The 23,704-nt window shown below is 35.7% G+C and overlaps 1 protein-coding gene across 5 annotated transcripts in view; it reads right to left on the reverse strand.

The window, feature by feature from the left end:
- ZC3H13 (zinc finger CCCH-type containing 13) overlaps nt 1-23,704 on the reverse strand; it is a 100,297-nt gene that overhangs the window by 20,836 nt on the left and 55,757 nt on the right. For all 5 annotated transcript variants that reach the window (XM_032314324.1, XM_032314328.1, XM_032314325.1 and 2 more), the window contains 4 exons: nt 15,949-16,259; nt 12,640-13,104; nt 5,657-5,848; nt 608-1,169 (listed from right to left, as the gene is read on the reverse strand). In XM_032314324.1, the coding sequence (XP_032170215.1) occupies nt 608-1,169; nt 5,657-5,848; nt 12,640-13,104; nt 15,949-16,259 (1,530 nt within the window). The remainder of the gene's footprint in view (nt 1-607; nt 1,170-5,656; nt 5,849-12,639; nt 13,105-15,948; nt 16,260-23,704) is intronic.

Raw genomic sequence — 23,704 nt, forward strand, 5'->3', positions numbered from 1 at the left:
TTTGCAATAATAACACCACATCTTATGATCCCAATAATGTACTATAACTCCATAGCTCAAGAGAGGACAACTCCTCTCTCTCATCTTCTAGCCATGTAGTGGCTGTAGGGCTTCCTTCAGTTTTAAGACACTGTGAATGCTTCCGGGGCTGGGGGTAATGACTCCAGACTTGTAAGTACACAAAACTCATGCAGGATTATTAGGAATAGCATAGGTAATACCTTTTGGTGACTGGTCAACTCCATGAACTAGTTATAAAGTGGATATGATGAGGTGTCGTTTATTGGTTCTATCACTTATAGTTGGATTCCTTAACAAATCTATAGAAGCTGAATAAGCCAATACGTCATTAAAAATGGCACAGTAAATAAGAATGATTAATTATATCCATGGCTACAGAAATAGGATGAGAAAGTGTTTCTTTCCCTAGACAATTCAAAAGACTTTAAACACCAAATATACATAATAAAACTAAAATACAGGAAAATGTAGAGAGGAAAAAGAATTATTATAAGGACATTAGGGGCACACTAAAAAGCACTAAATGAAACTTTTTAACTCTTTACTGAAATGGAACTTTAAAAAACGGATTCACTCTCATTCTTACTTTGACTTTCTCTCTTCGTGTCCATCTCGGGGATTCCTGTCTTCTCTGGCATCTTCTCGCTTCTCTCGGCGGTCATCTCGTCCTTTATCTTTGTCTTCCCAATCCCTCTGCCGCTCCCGTTCTTTATCCCTTTCTCTTGCTCGCTCTCGTTCCCGCTCTCGCTCTCGTTCCCTCTCCCGCTCTCGCTCTCGCTCTCTCTCCCGTTCTTCTCTCTCTCGCTCCCGCTCTTTTTCCCTATCTCGCTCCCTCTCTCTCTCCCTGTCTCGGTCATGGTCACGATCTCGCTCTCTTTCACGGTCCCTCTCCTTTTCTCTTTCTCTTTCTCTCTCCCGCTCCCTAGCACGCTCTCTTTCCAGCTCTCTCTCCTTCTCTCTTTCCCGATCCCGCTCACGCTCCCTCTCCCTCTCCCGCTCTCTGTCTCGCTCTCGCTCCCTCTCTCTTTCTCTGGCCCTTTCATCTCTTCTATCCTCCACTCTGTCTACTCTTCGTTCCTCTCTTCTTTCATCACGCTCAAGCTCGTCATTCCTTCCCTGATGTCGAATTGGTGAGCTTGGTCTTTGATCTACAATGAAAATCAAGTTTTGTCAGTGATTAATTTGACAGATAACCTATTGGTAAGACAATATGGCAAATCTTAAATTTTATCTGTGTATAGGGTCACACTGGCAGCAAATATAAATCAGGTACTATATTTACGTTTAAGTTAATCATCCAAATAATCACCCCTAGATGTTTACAAATTTTTTTTTCTTAAAGGTAAGTTTTATTTGCCCTCTAACTAACGTGTTTTCTGTTCCCCATCAACCCCCCTCCCACCTCCCACTGATCCACCTTTGATCTTTCTCTGCATGCTCCCTACCCTACCTCCAGCCCACTGCTCCAACCCCACTTTCTGCCATCTCTACCCTTCACCTCTGATCTTCTCTGTCCCCCCAGCAGGACCTGAGAACACTGGTGGCAAAGGATAGGGGCAGCAGGAGGTGTAGAACATAGGAGCTGAAGGAAAAAAAAAATTTCCCTCGTAAGTCACACCTCTAATTTCAGGCCAAAATATATACATATCAAAGTGCAGCTACTATGTGAGGAAAATATAGTAGAACAAAACATCTGTCAATAATTGTTGCTGCAATATCAATTTATCATAAACTAGAATATTAAGGGTACTGATGCTTAGCAATCTTGAAGTAATCAAATGTAAAGTGTTTCATATTAGTGATATATATTTATAATAAATTAAAAGTTTTATTTAATCATATTACTCATCACTCAGATGAAGAGCTGTTTTCTTAAAAATGTTAAACTGATCATCTCATCACATTTTATATAAATATATTTTTTTCAATACATGAATCATATAAACACAGCGAAAATGAATACATGCTGCCCAAATGCCCAGTTGAGGAGGAAATTAGTCTGGGACCAGAAAAATGTATTAAAAAAATGGGATTGACTTTTCCACAGAATTAACCATTTTTGAAAATAGTTCACTGTGGTAGGATCTAGGCTACTTATATGAAGTTTCTATTTCCATATTATGTAATGATGTTTATGGGTTAGTCATAAACCTATATTGTATGGGTTACATTATGGTCAATAGCTTTTCAAGTGGAATATCTAATACCAGCTTATTAAAAGCAGAATAACTTAAGGATGTTTCCAAGGAAGGGATCAATCGTTATAGTAATTTGAATTTCCTATCTTATCACAGATGAAAAAGGCAAGACTTAATGCATATTTACTCTTTAGAGGTTACTTATCAATACAAAAGTTCATAGAATTTTAAAGCTAAAACAAAACAAAATCTTATCTGGCTGTTTCTTAAAAACACAGAAATTATGGTCCAGAAGTTGACTGGCCAAAGCCACAGAGATGGCAGATTTATTAGGACATTGGGACTAGAAGTCAGTTTCTCCTAAACCCTTTTTTATTTTTGCTGAAACCAACTTAAATTTAAAATGGTTCTATTGTTCACTTTTGATTCCCCAAATGCTACATATTTATGGTCTTAGATTGTCTGAGTTCCTGGTTGAGGGGTCATACTAATGTCACAATGATTACAGAACCTGAAATTCAATACTGCAGCATGTAGTAATTCATTCTTGAAATTTCTGATTACAGTCATGTCAGGGAATAAACTTTTTTACTCACACTTCTTATGACAGATAAAAATTCTATTTTCCCCAACCCAAAAGACAATGTCTCTTACTTCAAAGAAAATGGAGAGGATATAAGAACATCAGTTTAATGTGTCTGAAATTTTTTTCTATCTTTTCCCCAAAATATGTTCTTCAAAGATGCTTTTCTCTTAATATTATTTCCTTATCTTAATGAATGACATACCCATTCATGAAAGCTGGAGAGCTCTGAGCTATCCATCAATTTCACTCTCAAAATATTTCTTAATCCATTTCCTCTCTCCATCCCTACAGTTAGTATTCTTAACAGACTCTGATCACCTCTTCCTAGATGTCTATGTCATCAACAGTCTAACTGGTTGGTATCATTGTCTTCAGTCCTTCCCCAGACTTACTTACACTTTTTCCATGAAAACTTTATTTTTTTCAACTGCTTTTCCCTGCCTACAAGGCAACCAATCAAAAATTTTTTAGCCTGGTTTATTAGACTATTTAGAACCTGGTCTATAGTCTCTCACCAGTCCTTTTTCCCAGTTTCTTTCCTTCCCTACCTATTATGGCATACCTCTATTCCCAACACCATAACTCATTACTACTCTAAGCATATGTTTCTTTTAGTCCTGCGTGTCAGCACATGCTACCCCTTTTCCCTGCAAAGTGTTCTTCCATTGTCCTTCTAGCAAACTCTTTAGGGAAGCTCTCCTGATCTAAGAACCCTGTCTGCTCCTCTGTCATCTCACAGAACTTCATACAGTAGTAACATTAATCACACTCCAATTGTCTCTGTGTATACTAATCAGCCTGTTAAGAAATAAAGGGAAGACTGAAATTCCTGAGCACAGAACAAGGTGCTTGCACACATCCCTACCTTCAACCTCTATCAATCTGCCTATTGCTCACCGTACTCTGGTCACATTGGCCTTCTTCCAAACTCTAGGACATAGTATTTCTTATCTCAGAGAATTGGCACATACTCTTCCCTCTGCATGGAGGGTTTTTACCCTCAATCTTCACAATGCTAGTTTCTTCTCTTGCATTTATGCTTCTGCATAAATGTCATCTTTCAAATTTTTACACACAGTCTATCTAAAGAAGGTTCCTCTCTTATCCTTAATTTCTATCTGGGCACATTCTTTGTGTCCTTGATTGCACTGAACAGTCATTTCTCTTTTTGGGTGTTTAAGGGGAGGTATCTTCCCTCCCATTAAGTTCTATAAGCACAAGAACTACTGTACTTCAAGAACCTAGCAAAATGCATGAGTACTCAATAAACATTGTGGAATATACCGGTAACCTCAAATATATAGTTTGTTTCAATCATACAACTGATATTTATTGAAGTAGCTATAGTAAAGTAAAGCAGAAAGAGGACAGAACTTGCAGTCAGAAGATCTGAGTTTGAATTCCAGCTCTGGAACTTACTTCTCTGTAACACTGGAAAAATCACTATCCTTCTCCTAGCCCAAATCTCTTAAGTTATGAAATGTGAATTCTCTTGTCATACCAACACTCACAGGAATATTATAAAGATAAAAGGATTTTAAAGGATATTTTATATATATATTCCCAGACTTATATCTTTTACTATATTAAGTCTGCTAATACATAAAAAGCAACTATCAAAGTTCCCAGAAACTTAATACACGTATGGTTGAGAACTAAATACAAGACTGAAACCAAATGTTGCTACTGAATTCAGGAATAAGATGAAAAAGCCTGAGCTAGGATATCCAACTAGGAAAAAAAAGAGAGAGAGAGAGAGAGAGAAGAGACATTAAAAAAGCACAGCATTACAAGGACAAAATGTTAGATTAAGGAGAGGTGAATCAGCGTTAGGTAAGATATAATTTCAGGTATCAACACACAACATATAAATTCCAGCCTCATTTGTAACTAAGGAAATCATACACATCTTTTAACACAAATCCATTAGGCTTACCCTACCAAACTCAACTCAACCAAGTCTAATCTCTTCTATACTACTGAAGTACCTGGTGTCTTAGTGACCTCCTTCTCTCATTACTGCCCATATCAACACACACACTGTTACCCTCGTGATTCCGCCCACTATGAAACATCATTATTCAATTTCCTACCCAGTCAAGTATCGTACTATATTAATCTCAGCATTATAGCAAACGTTACTTTAGTAACCAGCCAAAGTTAGTTAGAGCTTCATAAGATCTTAAAGAGTTTAAAGGCCCTAATACAGATGGATAATAAAAGCTTGTTAAAGAAACTGCTTATAAACCCTTTTTAAATGACTTCGAGTAATCTTGCTTCAAAACTGATTTAAGAGAGTGTATCTAACAGAGTAGAATCTAATACATTAACCAAAAATGTTTAGTTTAAGATACACAAGAATATAAAATTAGCTAAACTATTGTAAATTCTCAAGAAGGAACATGCATATAAAATGTTTCCTCAGATCACCCCCAACCCTACCATCATCAATTTTTTTCCCCTTTGTTCTTCTGACAGCTCTTATAAGACTCGGTGTATTATCAAAGTTAGTGAGTGAGTGGCCAGGATACTCAGGTGGGAAATCATCTCCTCAATCAGAAATGCCTAGAATGGGCACCCAAGCATCTACATTCCTTAAAGGGTTGTAAGCTATTTGGTTAAGGTGAGAGACATAAAGTAGGGCACGTAGGTTCTTGCAGTATGCAAGTACTTACTACACCTCAGTACCCACCATGCTGCCAAACAGGTCCTTTGGTAGCTAGCTATTTACACACTCTCTCTTAAACTAAGTAAACAAGGAAGATTACATGAGTAAATATAATAGTTTCAAATGTATCAACAAGCAAAAGTCTTAATAGATGTATTAAAAAGTAAACTAATAAATGGTTTTTAAAAGACAATTCTCCCAAACACTGTTGGCCATTATTGAATAATAAGCGATTTGACAAACCTCTCTCTCTGTTGTCGCGACGGTCTCTCTCTCCATGTCTTCTCTCAAAGGAAGAATCCCTTGCTTGGTCTCTGTTGTCTCTTTCAGGATATCTGTCTCTTTCAGGATAGCTACTCCGAGTTTCCCAGCTGTCATGATAGTTGCTACTACTACTGTGACTATCAATTTGAGAACCTCTTGTGCCTCGACTTCCTAAACAAAGGATATTCACACAAATGTTTAAACATATATACTTTATTACACAAGTTTCATCAGTAACAAACTTTCTTCCCCAAAACACACAAATAAAGAAGGTGTGTTAGTGTTTCAAAGTATGGTAATCATTGTGGAAAAGAATATTAAATGTTGGATCAGAACACCGAAGTTGTCTAATGATGGGCTTGGGTAAGCTAAGTCCCAGTTTTTTCCTATCAATAAAAAAAGTCTTAATGGAATCATAAAGCAAGAAGACTCATTTCAGTTAACCCAAACCCAACAAAACAAAAAATGAAAACTATCTGTTCACACCTAATTCACAGAAATAACATGAAAATAATGAAAAAGTGGATATATATTATGGCTCTGATTACAATTTATAGCAAAAACATTCTAATACAGAACCAAGGTACTTTGTGGACATTAAGTGGTGCCTGAAAATTTTCATTAAAAAATGTGGGAAATGAATGTTCATAGTAGCTTCATTTGTAAAAGCCAAAACCTGGAAAGTACCCAAATGTCTTTCAATGGTGAATGGTTAAACTGTGGTATCCCCCGACCGGGAAATACTATAAGGAATGAACTATTAATACATGTAACAACTTGGATGAGCCTCAAGGAAATTATGCTGAGTGAAAAAGCCAATCTCAATAGGATATATACAGCATGGTTCCATTATGAAGCATTTATGGAATAACAATTATAAGATGGAGGACATATTAGTGGTTGCCAGGGGTCAGGGACAAAAGAAGGGATTTGAGTGCAGCTACAAAGGGGTAACACAAGGAGTCCTGTGATAAACAGGTGAGCATCCTGACTGTGGTAATGATAATCCAAAGCTACACACCCACTATTGGAAAACAGTACAGCAGTTTCTCAAAAAAATGAAAAATAGAACCACATATGATTCAGTAATCCCACTTCTGGGTATATATCCAAAGGAATTGAAATCAGGATCTGGAAGAGAGAGCCCATGTCACAGCAGTATTATTTAAAATAGCCAAGACAAGGAGGCAACCCTGTGATAGATAAATGGATAAAGAAAATGTGGTATATACATATAACAGAATATTATTCATCCTTAAAAAAAAAAAAAGGAAATCCTGCCATTTGAGACAACATAGCAACATAGATGAACCTGGAGGACATTACGTTGAGTGAGATAAGTCACACACGGAAAGACAAATACTACATGGTGCAACTTATATGTGGAATCTAAAATAGTCCAAACTCTTAGAAATAGAGAATAGAATGGTTAACTGCCAAGGGCTGGAAGTAGAAGGAGATGGAGAGGTGTTAGTCAAAGGGTACAAAGTTTCAGTTGTAGAAGATGAATAAGACTTAGAGCTCTACAGTACAGTACAGTGCCTACAGTTAATAATACTGTCCTGGAAAGTAAAAAATTTGATAAGAGGGTAGATGTTATATTAAGCATTCTCATCACACACATACAAAATAGTAAAGACAGAGCAAAAGGAAACTTGTGCAGACAATGGATATGTTAATGGCATAGATAGTAGTGATGGATTCGTGAGCACATATCTCCAAGCTGTATATGCTTTTTGTATGTCAATCATATCTCAGTAAAGTGGCTTAAAAAAATGCAGAACTACACACACTCACAATACATAACAGGCTTTGAGCCTTCAAAGAATTAGAGAAAAATTCTAAATACTGTTAACAATGTATTTTAATAGTCAAAATATCTGTATAATTAAAGACCACAAGGAAGAAATTTAAAACATTTTTTAAAAACTAGAAATGAGCTAAATATAATATCTAGGAATGAGTAAATTAAATAATAGCTTAGATGCTGCTAAGAGATACATGGCGGGTGAAAGAAAGAAAAGGAAAAAAAAAAGATATGTCTGAGGAAATGACCCAAGAAACAAAAGAGATGAAAAATCTGAAAGTTAAGAATCAGAGAAGATACAATAAGAAGATTCAACGTATGTCTAACCTATGCTGTTTAGAGTCACATTTAAAACAAAAAGATACAGCAAGGCGAAAAGGATGAAAAAAGATACTTATCAAATACAAACCAAAGGAAATGTTACTAAAATAACCTTCAAAACAAAAAGCACTATTAGAGATAAAGAGGGTCATTCTGCAGTGGTAAAAGGAATAATCTGCCTTTATAACTAACAGCAAAGTCTTTTAAAATATTCAAAGCAAAAACTGATCAAATTATATGAAATCAACAAATTCACAATAACAGTGGAAGATTTAACTCACTTCTCTGTAATGTTAGAAAAGGCAGACTAAAAATAATTATATATTTGAAACCATGGTTAACAAGCTTGACATGAGACACCCTTTGCATCCAACTATTAAAAGCACACACAGAACATTTATGTAAATTTCTGAGCCACAGCTTAGAGTCTTGACAAATATAGATGTCAAAGAGTCGACTTTAAAGTCTTCTCTGACAACAATTAAAATTAAGGAAGGGGATTTATTTTAAAAAGTTATGATTGGAAATTTAAAGTCATATTTCTACCTAATTCATGAATCAAGAAAGAAATCATATTAAAACTTACAAAGTGTTTAGAATGGTTACTAATACAATTACCACACATTTCACAACAAAGTAAAACTTAAGAGCAGAAATTAATAGAACAGAAGAGATACAAAAGAATATAAACCAAAGATTAGTTATTTGAAGAGACTCAAAACAGACACATCTCTGGCAAGATTGAGCAAGAAAAATAAGGGGATATAGTTAAAGATATAAAAGAGATTTAAAAAAGCAAATTTTGGAACATCTTTGTATCAAAAATTTGAAAACAAATTTCCGGGAAAAACAAAACACTGCTTTAAGAAAAAAAAAACAAAAAAACCAAATCTGTAACTATTACAACAATCTAAATCTATTAACTCTTAATGAGAAAACTCAACTGATAGTAGAAGCTATAACCATCAGAAAAATAGGAAACGCTTAACAAACAAATGTTAAATTGTCGAAGAATAGATAACTAATCATATATAAATTGTTCCAGAGGAAAAAAGAAGCAACACTACCTAACACATTTTGTATGTCTCGTATAACTTTGATGCCCAAGCCAAACAAGAACATAAAAAATGAACTACGCAGTGGCATGCAGAATTGGTTCACAGTGGCTTGAAAGAGCCAATTGTGTGCATCTCTTTTCATGTCAGTAGCTGAAAATCTGGTATGGCAAGAGTATTTATACCATGGAAACTGGCAAAAGCTAAAAAGTTAGGACTTCTTCTGAAGAGTTCGTTAAATATTTACCATTATGTCACTAATATTATGTAATCTCAATTGAAAACACAGATGTTTCATTCAATATCACAGTTTAACCTAATCTAGAACTTTAAAAAAATGAAAAAAATTCCATTCATCTTAGAAATGCCTGGATAGTTCTAAATTTTAAAGAAATATATAACATAAGTAAAAAGGTTAAAGAGACCAACTATGACCTTCTCAGTATACAGAAAAAATGGTCATGATACAAGTTGTTAGCCAAACTGGGGAGATTAGGGAACATCTGTAACACAATAAAAAATCTGCTAAAAATCTACAAACATACTGCTTAATGGTAAAAGGCCAAAAATAACACTTTAAAATCTGGAACAGAGCAAAGAAGCCTATTTTTAAAATGCACTTACAGTCAACACTATATTGAAAGATCAGCAGGTTATTGACAGTAAATAAATAAGAAGAGCCAAATCTGTTCCCAGACATAAATGTTTAAGAGAATCCAATTAGATCTCCTACAAAAATACAGCGACATAATAATGTAAGATTAATATACAAGTATCAATTCTCATTTCCATATACCAACAGTAAGTGGTAGAAAATAAAATACTTTAAAAAGAAATTATTTAGTGACACAGAGTTATTCACTAAGCACTGTTCAAAAACAAAGACTGGAATAATAGGGGAGGTCCTATAAATTAGGTCCTATAAATCCTATAAATTAGGACCTCCCCTATTATCCCAGTCTTTGTTTTTGAACAGTGCTTAGTCAATAATTGTCACTAAATAATATCTTTTTAAAGTATTTTAAAGAGACATATATAGATAGATGTGTATCTATCAATATATAATTATATATCAATAAATAATTGATATATAATATCAATATATAATTTATAGCACCTCCCCTATCTGTGGCTTTGCTTTCTGTGATTTCAGTTACCCACGGTCAACTGGGGTCCAGAAGCAGATGATCCTCCTCCTGACATATCTTCAGAAGGTCACTGGTAGCCTAATGTTACCTCATAATGCCTACATCATTCACTTTGCCTCATCTCATCACGGAGGCATTTTATTATCTCACTTCATCATAAGAAGGGTAAGTACAGCACTAAATAAGATATTCTGAGAAAGACCATATTCACATAATTTTCACTGTGGTATATTATCATTGTTTTATTTTATTATTAGTTACTGTTAATTTCTTACTATGCTTAATTTATAAATTAAACTTTATCATAGGTGTGTATGCACAGGAAAAGACCTAGTATATAGAGAGTTCAGTATTTTTTGAGGTTTTAGGCATCCACCCAGCATCCTGGAACTACTGTATTAACTTCAGACTGTTCTAGCTATGTGCAAAAAGGTGTTCATATTTTGATAGGGACTGCAAAACGAATAATACAATTGTAAAATGGGCAGAAGACATGAACAGACATTTCTCCAAAGAGGACATACAGATGGCCAACAGACATGAAAAGATGCTCAGCATCACTCATCATCAGGGAAATACAAAATCAAAACTATAATGGGTTATCACCTGACACCTATCCAAATGGCTAAAATTAACAACACAAGAAACAACTGGTGTTGGCAAAGATATGGAGAAAGGGAAACCCTCCTGCACTGTTGTGGTGGGAATGCAAACAGGTGTTTGCATTGTATACTTGGAGAATGGTATAGAGGTTCCTCAAAAAATTAAAAATAGAACTACCCTACAATATAATAATTGCACTACTAGGTATTTGCCCAAAGAATACAAAAATACTAATTTGAAGGGATACATGCACCCCTATATTTATAATGTAGCACTATCTACAATAGCCAAATTATGGTAATAGCCCAGGTGTCCAGTGACTGATGAATGGGCAAAGAAAATATGCTATACATACACAATGGAATATTACTCAGCCATAAAAAGAATGAAATCTTGCCATTTGCTTCGACATGGATGGAGCTAGGGAGTATTTTGCTAAGCAAAATAAGTCAGTCAGAGAAAGAACATATTTTCACTCATATATGGAATTTAAGAAATGAAACAAATGAGTGAAGTTAAAAAAAAAAAAGAGAGAGGCAAAGCAAGAAAGAGACTCTTACCTATACAAAACAAACTGAAGGTTACCAGAGGTGGTAGGGGGATGGGTTAAATAGGTGTTGGGGATTAAGAAGGGAACTTGTGATGGGCAATGGGTGTTATATGCATATGCCTAATCACTACACTGTACATCTGAAACTAAGATTACACTGTATGTTAACTGGAATTTAAATAAAAGATCTTTTCAGTAATTCCTACAATGGACAATGTGCACCACAAAGAAGGGGATAGAGCTACTTATCAAGTTCACTGATATGGAATGATCTCCAAGGTATTTTTTTAAGTGAAAACAGCAAGGTATAGAGTAATATACAGTTTTTAAAAAATTAAGTTTGTAAAACCAGATGGGGATTATGAGTAGACCTACAAATCTGCCTATGCAGAATATATCTGGGAAGGATACAGACAAAATTGGCAAAGAAATGAATAAGGTCAGGAATAGAGGCAAGGCTTTTCACAATATATTCTTTCATACATTTGAAATTTTAAACCATGTAAATGCATTATTGAAAAGAAAGAAAAAGAATTTTTTTAAGTACCACTGATAAGAGCACAAAAAATGTTGGACACCCAGTAATAAAATACATAAGAACTCAATAGAAAAAGTTATAAATTTATAAATTTAATGCATTTGAAATAAAAATCTAAGTTTTTCACAAAATTTTTTAAAAAACCACCTCATTTAAAAAATGTATATGAAAAAGCAAAGGGCTAAGAAAAGCCAAGACAACTATGAAGGAGAAGGTAAGGAAAGCCTTCAGCTTCATATGGAGTTATAATATTGACCAAGATATACCAAAAGACCAATGGAAAATGAAATGTTCAGAAATCTGCAGCAGTATTTCAGGGCAGAAGGGGAGAGGAACACATGTCAAAACTAATTCAGTCCAAGCAGTTGGGAGGCAAATACAACATTTAGGTAGTAGATAGTTACTGTGTGCTGGTAAAGGCTTTTTAGGGGAAGAATAAATTAATGATTCAAAATTCTGATATGCAATTATCTTAAATGGTTTGAAGAAAGCACAAGTATACTGAGGAATACACAGTCATTTCTGATACCACCAATTTCAAAAGCCCACCATTTTAATTCCACTTTAATAATCATTTTATCATATCTGTACCTGTTTAGTAGAAATTATTTCCTTTTGACTCTACTTTTTTGCCTGACGAATTTTCTTAGTGTTCCACACTAATCAAGAGGGTAGGCATAATTGGATATAATTTACCAGGGGATTTTAATCAGGACCCATTTATCTTTTGCTACTTTAGCAAATTCCTAAGTCCTAGGAATTTAACAATTCTTACTTGGAATTTACAGGGAAGGCCAAAATTCAATTAATTGAAAATTACTTTGACAAAATGATGATAATGAATGTAAAAAAGAATATATTTAGAAAAGAAACCTTAAAAGATTTAATAATTTCTATATAAGCATACAAGATACAGTTCACTGACAAGTTAAAACCTTACCCTTTTCAGGTAATTCTGGACCTCTTCCCCTACTTCTGCCCATCCGGTCATTCCTAATTTCACTTCGAGACTCATTTCTTGCATCATTCCTTATTTCAGTACGAGAACTTTCTTCTCTCAAATGGTTTCTGCCATAACTTCGGGATTCTTCTTGATAGGCATCCTCCTTTCGATGAGTATCTCGACTTTCACGGTCCCTGTAGTCATGGGTATCACGAGCAGACCGAGAATCTCTGGGGTCACGGCTCTCTTTGTTATCTCTGCTATAATCTCTCATCTCCCTGGAGTCCCGAATGTCTCTGGAGTCCCTTAATTCCCGTCGGTCTCTAGTATCTCTGGCATCTCTTCGATCCCGACCATCTCGAGGTTCTCTGTCATCTCTGTGGTCTCTAGAAGAGCTCTGATCTTGTTCATACTCTCGTTCTTCTCTTGTGTCCTTTTCTCTATCCCTTTTGCTTCTTGTCTCTGTAATGCAAGTTTGGAAATCAACTAGGATTCCTTTAACAAAATTTTGAGAAACCAGACAATACATGTACCATATATAGACAATACATATACAATATAGAGCTAAAAATTTTTTAAAAATGGTAATTCACGTTCTTTGCAGAAAATACAAAAAAGAAAACGTGGGCAATAAGAAAATTAAAACCACACATAAACTACAATTCCAAAGCTAATTTTATTAACACTTGAATAACTATGTTCTTGATTAGATAAACTTTGATTAGGATCTTCCCATGCCCCAACTTATCCATACTTATCTTAAATGAAACAAATAAATTGATCTCATATCACTGATGGTTTATTTTTTAGAAATTACTTGTAGAACTAGAGGTACACAGTGACTTTAGCCATCTCTACCAAGGAAGGGGCCAAACTGGACTATCCGTGACTACCTCAAGTGTACTTAAAGTACTTAAGAGTGGCTGGCCTACAGTTAGTATGCTGGCTGGCAAAGAGATGCTGCTACTCACCCTCTCTTTTGCTACTCACCCTCTCTTTTTCTTGAACTGTTTACTGAATCACTCCTGTCTCTAAAGTTTTCTCTCATTAAAGCATTTTCTAATGCTTCACGGAAAAATAAGAAAGGAACTTCAGTTTTAAAAAAGCTGAAACAAAACTCAATGATTATTTAATTCAACCTTGTCACCATCTAAATGAAGAAATTAAGAGGCCCAGAGCCTAAATGGCTTAGGCAACCCCATACCTAATGGAATTTGCAAAGAACATAAACTATTCTTTAGATGTGCCTAGAACAGGCAGAAATTGATCACAATATAAATCTGATATGAAGTCAAAGGACTAACAAGAGAACATTAGAAAACAAACATTGCATTGTTTCTAAGTCAGACTCCTTTTTGTGTTGCTCTCACATTCTGGAACTACTTCAAGATCTGAGGCTATTTTAGCAGTTACAGCAGCCATATAAGAGCCGTATGCCTATTATTAACTTACCTTCTTTTCTCTTTGTCCCAGGTGGCTAGGTCTACAGACTTTCTTAAGCACCCAAACAGTATCCACAAGACCCCCTAGATTTTCACATTAATAACTCATCTCTCCTGCCAATTACATTGTCCATATGCTTACATTCACAAATGCCCTTTAAGAACAGCAGCAGTAGGCAAGGATTGGATAGGTTTCCAACCATTTTGGTGCAATTTATGACTTCTAGTCCTCCTCCAATGCCAACTGGGCCTAAAAATATGTTCACTCAGTACCAGATCCTTTTCATGATTCCATCTGTCTTTTCAGATCTAGTTACTAAATTTTGTTCTTTACCTACCTCCCCATTCTTCCACTAAAATTATTCTTATTTCAGAAGATGACATCTAAATAGAGGAACAAATTGCTACATATCTTGTTTGGAAGGTTAAAGAAACATCTTTACAAAGAAACTAAACACATATGGTTTATTATTAAATGGATTCTTCCTGTAACACAGGCCACTCTTAGCACACAGACAAAAAATTCTTTTAAGACTCAACCACATACTATTTCCCCTCATTATTATTTCAAAACAGATATCAAACACACTAGAGCTTTCACTCAATAAGTACTCATTAAATGTACACTATATTCCCAGTCAACTCCAGTTAAAGATCTTATTAAAATTAATGCACAGGTGCTAAGAGAATTTTCATATCTTACCAATGTTCCATAAATACTGCTGTGCTGTTTTGGTTCCAAAATGATATACATAAGAAATAACTCTATACAACAGAAGCTCTCTCTGATCCCTACCTAGATGTACATCATTTTCTTGAATAAAAGAACTTGATTAATTACTGCACTGCTGATAGGAAGAGAACAACAAAATTCAACATGTTTCACAGAAGACTACTGTAATATACTCTCAGAGGTTTATTTTAAAATGCACATTAAAGGGAAATGTTGCAACTAAGCAATATTTCCTGAGTACTCATTATGTTTAAACACCAACTCAGAAGTTAGGGGAAAAAACCTTAAATATGTAAGGTCAAGAAGCTTAGATAAGGAGTACAGAAAGAGATCAGAACTATTACACTATATTGCCAGATAATAGCACCTCAGCTTTAACAAGGAGCAGCAAATCCAAAGTTAACTTAATTCTCAGGGATCTAGAAAGGGAAACTGCTTTGCTAACTTCTTTTTACCTAGAAAACTGATCACTTGGCTTGCACCGACCTTCTCAATATTCCCCCAGCCCTTACCTCTTTATCAAAACATAGGTGATGCTTTCAAACTATGCCCCCTGGTTTGCGGCTTTTCTTCCATTCACTTTTTTGTTTTTTTAAAGAACCAATTAAGCAATTAGAGGGATGTTTTAAGAATCAGACAGTCAAAAATTTCTAGAACTCGAGAGTACCCAAGTAAAACATCTTAGAAAGCACTACCTCGGTATACATAAAAATGCCCACTTATGGGGGCGCCTGGGTGGCTCAGTGGGTTAAGCCGCTGCCTTTGGCTCAGGTCATGATCTCAGGGTCCTGGGATTGAGTCCCGCATCAGGCTCTCTGCTTGGCAGGGAGCCTGCTTCCCTTCCTCTCTCTCTGCCTGCCTCTCTGCTTACTTGTGATCTCTCTCTGTCAAATAAATACATAAAATCTTTAAAAAAAAAAATGCCCACTTATGTACATTTAATAGTTTATATGTTCCTGTGTCATTAAAAGCGCCTCTTACTGCCTTCAAGCACTCTTCTCTGTTAAAGACTTAATACAACACAGTTTTCTTCTTCTCCTTACTGTAGCAATAAATCTGAATGTCCAGTTCTTTAACAAAGAAAATATTTAACGCTAAAAAAAAAAAATCAAGATAAAATACAGTGCATACCTTCTCTTCTTTCATGACGCCGATCATGAGACTGTGAAGTTCGTTCATGGTCATGCCTCCCTTTCTCTCGCATTGGAGAGCGATGTCTTGGGGGACTTTGCTTTCTCTGAGGAGAAGACAGAGAATGTGAAGGATAAGGAGATGCAGAGCGTCGTAAAGGTGGAGTTATTGTCCTCTGATACGATGGTGAAGGAGATCTTTTTCGACGAGGAGAAGGAGAATGTCTTTGAATAGATGATCCTGATTGTGAGGAAGATGAGTGATGTCTAGAAGATATAGGAGAGTGATGCTGTCCTACTGGGGAAGTAGACCTGTAAAGAAAAGCAACAATAAAAAAAGCTGAATGCTAAAGTTAAAGTTAAAAGTGTGAATCATAATTCCAGGATAAATTTCAATTCACAACGCTGTACAGTAAGAAGCTAATTTTTAAAGATCTGGTTGATTTTAGGTCAGCCTGAGACCACAGTCCTAGATGAGATATATACTGCCTTGCTCCCAAGCTTGGGCTCCAAGCAGCATTCTCGCTGAACACAAACAGAATATTATCCTCACTTAAAGTATGGAATTCACTCTTAATCAGAGATAATCTCTGACCTCGTGAATAGGTACTTGGGGGAAGGAAACCGCAAGAGGCTAAAGAGGAAACAGACTAGTGAGATCTAGATAGAAAGCGGCTGTGAGAGTGCCTATAACTCACGGCTGTGGGGAAAGGGAAGTCATCATCAATTAAGAAGCCAAACCTGAAGTCTTCCCTGCTTGGGGTGAGATTCAGGATGGGGATAGAATGATATGATATGGTTAAGGACATACTGTCTACACGGTCTTTATCTTAAATAACCAGGCTTCACTCTTGGCCAGTACAGATTAAGCTCATGAGTCCTGGTTTAACAAAGGCTTCCTCTACTCCCTTCCAATCACCTTCTTTCACTGCTGCCAAAGAAACAACTTATAACCACACAAAGCACAATGGAGTCACTCCTAAAATATGTTAAATCCTGGGCCCTGGTTTATACTGATTATGCAAAATGTGTGTGTGATAGGAAGCTGGAATACACACATTTGTGCAATAACTAAAAAGAAATGGGACCAGAAAGAATGTTAAAAAATAACATTCCAGACACCACATACCCAGATTAGTATCCTAGGCCTCATTCTGAAGATTAGATATTTGTTCAAAAACGTTCTGAAGTCCTAGTCAAATATTTTAGAACACCTTCAGTGCCTATGGTATTTTTAATATCCACAATGGTAGCAAAGTCATTATTAATCCTACACCGGGGTTTCTCAGTCTTGGCGGTCCTGACACTTTGTGTTCAGTGATTGTAGTGGGGGGAGCTGTACTGTACATCACAGGGAGATCAGCAGCATTCCTGGCTTCTACCCACCAGAAGCCAGTCTCATGCTCCCTCTCACCCCCATTCGTAACAGTAAAAAATACTCCAGACACTGCCAAATTTCCCCAGGAAAGCAAAAATCACCCCTTGTTAAGAACTGCTGGCCTGAACTATGTTCTTTATAAATGATGCCTAAGTAGACCTTTTATCAATACAAGCACCAAATACATAAAATATATGTTACTCATTCAGGGAAGTGATTCCAATATATTGAAAAGAATTTTGCAGAACAAGGATTTTAGCAAATAAACAAAAACATCTTTTGGATAACAGTTGACTAAAAGAAGTCAGCTAATCAGAACATCATATTCACCTAAACATTGTAGTTATTAGTAATTTCACTAAACCTTCACACTTCTCATAAAAATTTTCTTTTCATAAAAAATTAAGCCATAAGCCACTATAATTTAACTGACTCTTAAGAGAAATGTATTTACTTATAGGTAGAAATAGAAATGCTCACAGGGTGTTACCCAAATTTGGAAAACCAGCTATGATCAATGGTCATTCAAATGCATCTTACCGAAAAGAAAAACACTGCAAGACTGAGAATTAGAATTATTACTGTTTGGTATGTTCCAACTGCAATGTCACCAGATTCTAGACAATTTGGAAATCTGTAAATTGATTAAAAAACATGGCTTTCCACTGAACTGGCATTTTGGTTAGTTTTATTAATTGTGCATATTAAAAACTGCTTCAAGAAAGTCTGCAATACCATTTGGTGATTAGTACATGGAACCTAAAAAATAAAATAGCTCATATTACTATCTTTAAAAAACACAATACAGTCCAATCACATTTCTATTCAAATTCAGTGTCGATAGCATGGAGTAAAAAATTCAGTTCAAGCTTAGGATAATCAACCTATCAAATTAAGGTCAGAGGACCAATCCATTGTTAAGTTATGGTTTCAGCATTTTTTCTTCTTACCCATCATCCTTCAAGAAAAAAAAAATTAAGAAAACTTGGTTTAAATTAAAAGCATCTGTTATGAACCGAATGTGTCCCCTCAAATTTATACAACCTCCCAATATGATAGTATTAGAAGGTGGAGGCATTTGGGAGTAATTGGTTTAGATGAGGTCCTGTGGGTGGAGCTCCCAAGAGATCGTATCCTTACAAGAGTTCATTCTCTCCTGTCCATGCCAGGACATAGTGAGAAGACACTGTTTGTAAACCAGAAACCAAATCTGCTGGAACTCTGACCTTGGACTTTCCAGCCTCTATAGCTGTGAGAACTCAATGTCTGTTGTATAAATCACTCCAGTATATGGTTATTTTATAACAGCAGCCCAAGTTGGCTAAGATAGCATCTTTATTTTCTTATTATTCTTTCAAAAGTTCGATGACTAAACAATAGTGAAAAGAGAGGATGTTACCAAAACAAGATGGGTCAAATTATGGATGTCAGCGTAAAATGGACCTGGGCCTGTGTTCATTCTACACATAAGAAGGTAGAAAATAAAACTGCCTTGAAATCTGACCAAAATTATTAGTACTTTGGCTTTTACACTATTGCAGAGGTATATTAAAATACATTTCCAGTTAGAATAGCAGTAATTTTAGATTCTTCTTAGGCTTTAGAATTGGCTGGTTTCTTGTCTGAGGAGAAAAAAGAGGTGACATTTGACACTCAAATTAAGAAAAGAGTTTATCATTGCATGAAGAGAGCTCAATACCTTAAAGAAGAAATCTGTATACTGCCAGCAAGAGCACTGTGATTTATAGCACTGGGAAAACCAATCTTTAGCCTGACTTGATTCTAACCAGAAGTTTTTTAATGCTACTATACTTAGGACAAAATGTGCAATGAGAATATTCAGGGTATATTTAATTTGGGGAACATGTGAAAGGTTAAAAAAATTTAAAAAGAAAAACTTCCCTCACTCAAGATACACAGATTTCACCTACAAACAAGCATGCTTACCCTAGACTTTTAAAAAATTACTAATACCAGTTTTTCTTTTAGTAAATGGTTTCTATTTCTAAAATGAAAATATGCCTTCATAATGTAACTAACTAACATTTATAAGTCACCCTTTAAAATCATCATGAAAAGTATACTTTAAAAAAAGGACTATGGGCAATATCAAAATCAACTATTTCCAGTGGTAAAATGCAACACCATATGATACAGATTTCACACACAGAAATATTTTGGCTTTATTATTTTACATAAGAAACATATCCTGAATAAAAAAGTCACTTTAATTTATTGAGCTGATATTAAGTAAGCATCGTATATACTGCAAGCATTATTTTTGGCACTGAGAATACAGAGGTAAAAAAGACAGGCAACCTGGGGCTAATAAAACATTATGTTAATAAAAAATTTAAAAAAAGACAGGCAAAACCACTAACATCATCATCATCATCATCATCATAATACCAGTAACAGTAGCAGGTAACACATATATTGTTATTACATCCGTACCATTGTTTTAAGGACTGAAAACCAGTCTGTCTTAACTACATGGACTACGAGTAGACCACCACCAGGAAAGCAAAGCAATTTCAGTTAGTTAATGCAACAACAGGGTAATAAAATAGAAACTATTAGGTTCCTCCCTCAAAAAAAGTCAGGGGACAACTTTAGGATGGTTCAAAGGAAAGGGCCTTATTGAGAAGATGGAATTTGAGCCAAGAACTGACAATCCAGGGAAAGAACATGACTTGCAGAGGGTTCAACTACAAGAGGCAGGAGGAATCACAATATATGAGAAGAACATTAAGAAGACAAGGGTAATTACAATTTGTAAGTGAAGAGTTACATGAGAGAAGGCCAGCTGATATGAAGTCATCTATGTGATGGTGAAAGCCGGACTGTACTTTTTTTTTCCCCCAGATTTTATTATAAGCATGAAGAAAATCACTATGAAAAAAATCACTAGAGAGTTTTAGGCATGAAGTGTCATTCAAAATCTAGCACGATCTCAAAGAATAAAAATTATTATGATCATCTCAACACATACAGAAAAAGCACTGACAAAACTCAACACCCATTTATGATAAAAATTCTCAACAAAGTGGCTTTAGAAGTAACATACCTCAACATAATAAAAGTCACACACGACAAACCCACAATTAACATATCCAGTGATGAAAAACAGAGCTTTTTCTCTAAGATTAGGAATAAGACAAGGATGTCCACTCTCATCACTATTATTCAACACAGTACTGGATGTCCTAGCTGCAGCAGTCAGATAAGAAAAAGAAATTAAAGGCCTTCAGAAACCTCCAAACTCTTTCTATGAGGCCAGCATCACCTTGATCCCAAAACCAGACAAAGCCCCATCAAAAAGGAGAATTACAAACCAATACCCTGATGAATATGGATGCAAAAATTCTCACCAAAATACTAGTCAATAGGATTTAATAGTACGTTAAAAGGATTATTCACCACAACCAAGTGGGATTTATTCCTGGGCTGCAAGCAGTGGTTCAACATCTGCAAATCAATCAATGTGATCCAACACATTAATAAAAGAAAGGACAAGAACCATATGATTCTCTCAACAGATGCAGAAAACTCATTTGACAAAATACAGCATCCTTTTGTGATTAAAACTTCACAGTGTAAGGATAGAAGGAACATACCACAAAATCATAAAAGCCATCTATGAAAACTCTGACCTTGTTTCCTGACCTTGACCCACGATGAGTATCATTCTCAATAGGAAAAAGCGGAGAGCTTTTCCCCTAAAAGGAACACAGCAGGGATGTCCACTATCATCACCACTGTTCAAGAGAGTACTAGAAGTCCTAGCCTCAGCAATCAGACAACAAAAAGAAATACAAGGCATCCAAATCGACAAAGAAAAACCCTTGCTCTTTGCAGATGACACGATTCTCTTTGTGGAAAACCCAAAATACTCCAAAATTGCCAGAACTCATACAGGAATTCAGTAAAGTGGCAGGATATAAAATCGATGCACAGAAATCAGCTGTATTTCTATACACCAACAGCAAGACAGAAGAAAGAGAAATTAAGGAGTTAATCCCATTTACAACTGTACCCCCAAACATAAGATACCTAGGAATAAACCTAACCAAAGAGGCAAAGGATCTGTACTCAGAAAACTATGTAACACTCATGAAAGAAATTGAGGAAGACGCAAAGAAATGGAAAAATGTTCCATGCTTATGGACTGAAAAAACAAATATGGTTAAAATTTAAAATGTCTATGCTACCTAGTGCAAACTACACATTCAATGCAATCCCTATCAAAATACCATCAACTTTTTTCACAGAGCTGGAACAAATAATCCTAAAATTTGAATGGAACCAGAAAAGACCCCAAATAGCCAAAGAAATGTTGAAAACAAAAAGCAAAGTTGATGGCATCACAATTCCGGACTTCAAGATCTATTACAAAGCTGCAATCATCAAAACAGTATGGTACTGGTACAAACAGACACATAGATCAATGGAACAGAACAGAGAACCCAGGAATGGACCCTCAACTCTATGGTCAACTAATCTTTGACAAGGCAGAAAAGAATATCCAATGGAAAAAAGACAGTCTCTTCAAAAAATGGTGTTGGGAAAACTGGACAGCCACTGGCAGGCGAATGAAATTGGACCATTTCCTTACACCACACACACAAAAAGAGACTCAAAATGGATGCAAGATCTCAATGTGAGACAGCAATCCATCAAAATCCTACAGGAGAACACAGGCAGCAACCTCTTTGACCTTGGCTGCAGCAACTTCTGGCTAGACATGTCTCTAAAGGCAAGGGAAACAAAGGCAAAAATCACATCACTTGGCATCAGGGAACTACAAATCAAAACCACAATGAGATACCACCACACACCAGTCAGAATGGCTAAAATTAATAAGCCAGGAAACGACAGATGTTGGCAAGGATGTGGAGAAAGGGGAACCCCCCAGGACTGTTGGTGGGAATGCAAGCTACTGCAGCCACTTTGGAATACAGTATGGAGATTCCTCAGAAAGTTGAAAACAGGGCTATCCTATGGCCCAGCAATTGCACTACTAGGTATTCACCCCGAAGATACAAACGTAGTGATCTGAAGGGGCACATGCACCCCAATGTTTATAGCAGCCATGTCCACAATAGCCAAACTATGTAAAGAGCCCAGATGTCCACTGACAGATGAATGGATAAAGATGTGGTCTATATATACAATGGAATATTACTCAGCCATCAAAAATTGAAATCTTACCATTTGCAATGACATGGATGGACTAGAGAGTATTATGCTAAGTGAAATAAATCAATCAAAGAAAGATATAGTGAGTGCTGGGTATTATATAAGACTGAAGAATCAAAGACCTATACCTCTGAAACCAATAACACATTATATGTTAATTGAATTAAAATTAAAATTAAAAAATAAAAAAAAAGAAAGGCATTTAATTGGTAAGGAAGAAATTAAAATGTCACTATTTGTAGATGACATGATACTATACATAGAAAACTGTAGGGCGCCTGGGTGGCTCAGTGGGTTAAGCTGCTGCCTTTGGCTCAGGTCATGATCTTGGGGTCCTGGGATCGAGTCCTGCATCAGGCTCTCTGCTTAGCAGGGAGCCTGCTTCCCTTCTCTCACTCTGCCTGCCTCTCTGTCTACTTGTGATCTCTCTCTGTCAAATAAATAAAATCTTAAAAAAAAAAAAAAGAAAAAACTGTAAAGAATCCGTGAAAAATGTATCGCAAGTAATACATGGATTCAGCAAAGTTGCAGGGTATAAAATTACTACAGAGAAATGGACTGCATTTCTATACCCTAATAACAAAATAGGAGAAAGAATAATTAAGAAAATAATGCTACTTAAAACTGCACCAAAACCGATAAAATAACTAGAAATAAATTTAACCAAGGAGTTGAAAGACCTGTACTCTGAAAAGTATAAAATACTGAAGAAAGAAACTAAAGATAACATAAACAAATGGAAAGACATACTATGCTCATGGAAGAATTAATATTGTTCAAATGGTAATCTACAGATTCAAAATAATCCCTATCAAAATGTCAATAGCATTTTTTGCTAAACTAGAACACATAACCCTAAAGTTGTATGGATCCCCAAAAGACCCTAAATTGCCAAGGCGATAAAACAAACAAACAAAACAAAGCAGGAGGTATCCCAATTCCAGATTTCAAGATACATTACAAAGTTATAATGATCAAAATAGTATGGTCCTGGAACAAAAATAGACATGTGATCACTGAACAGAAGAAACAGCCCAGAAATAAACCCACAATTATATGGTCAACTAATCTATGACAAAGGAGGCAAGAATATATACTGGGAAAAAGACAGCCTCTTCAATTAGTGATGCTGGGAAAACTGTACAGCCACATGCAAAAGAATGAAACCGGACCATTTCCT

This window comes from Mustela erminea, chromosome 15, assembly GCF_009829155.1.
Source record: "Mustela erminea isolate mMusErm1 chromosome 15, mMusErm1.Pri, whole genome shotgun sequence".
NCBI classification, from domain to species: Eukaryota; Metazoa; Chordata; class Mammalia; order Carnivora; family Mustelidae; genus Mustela; species Mustela erminea.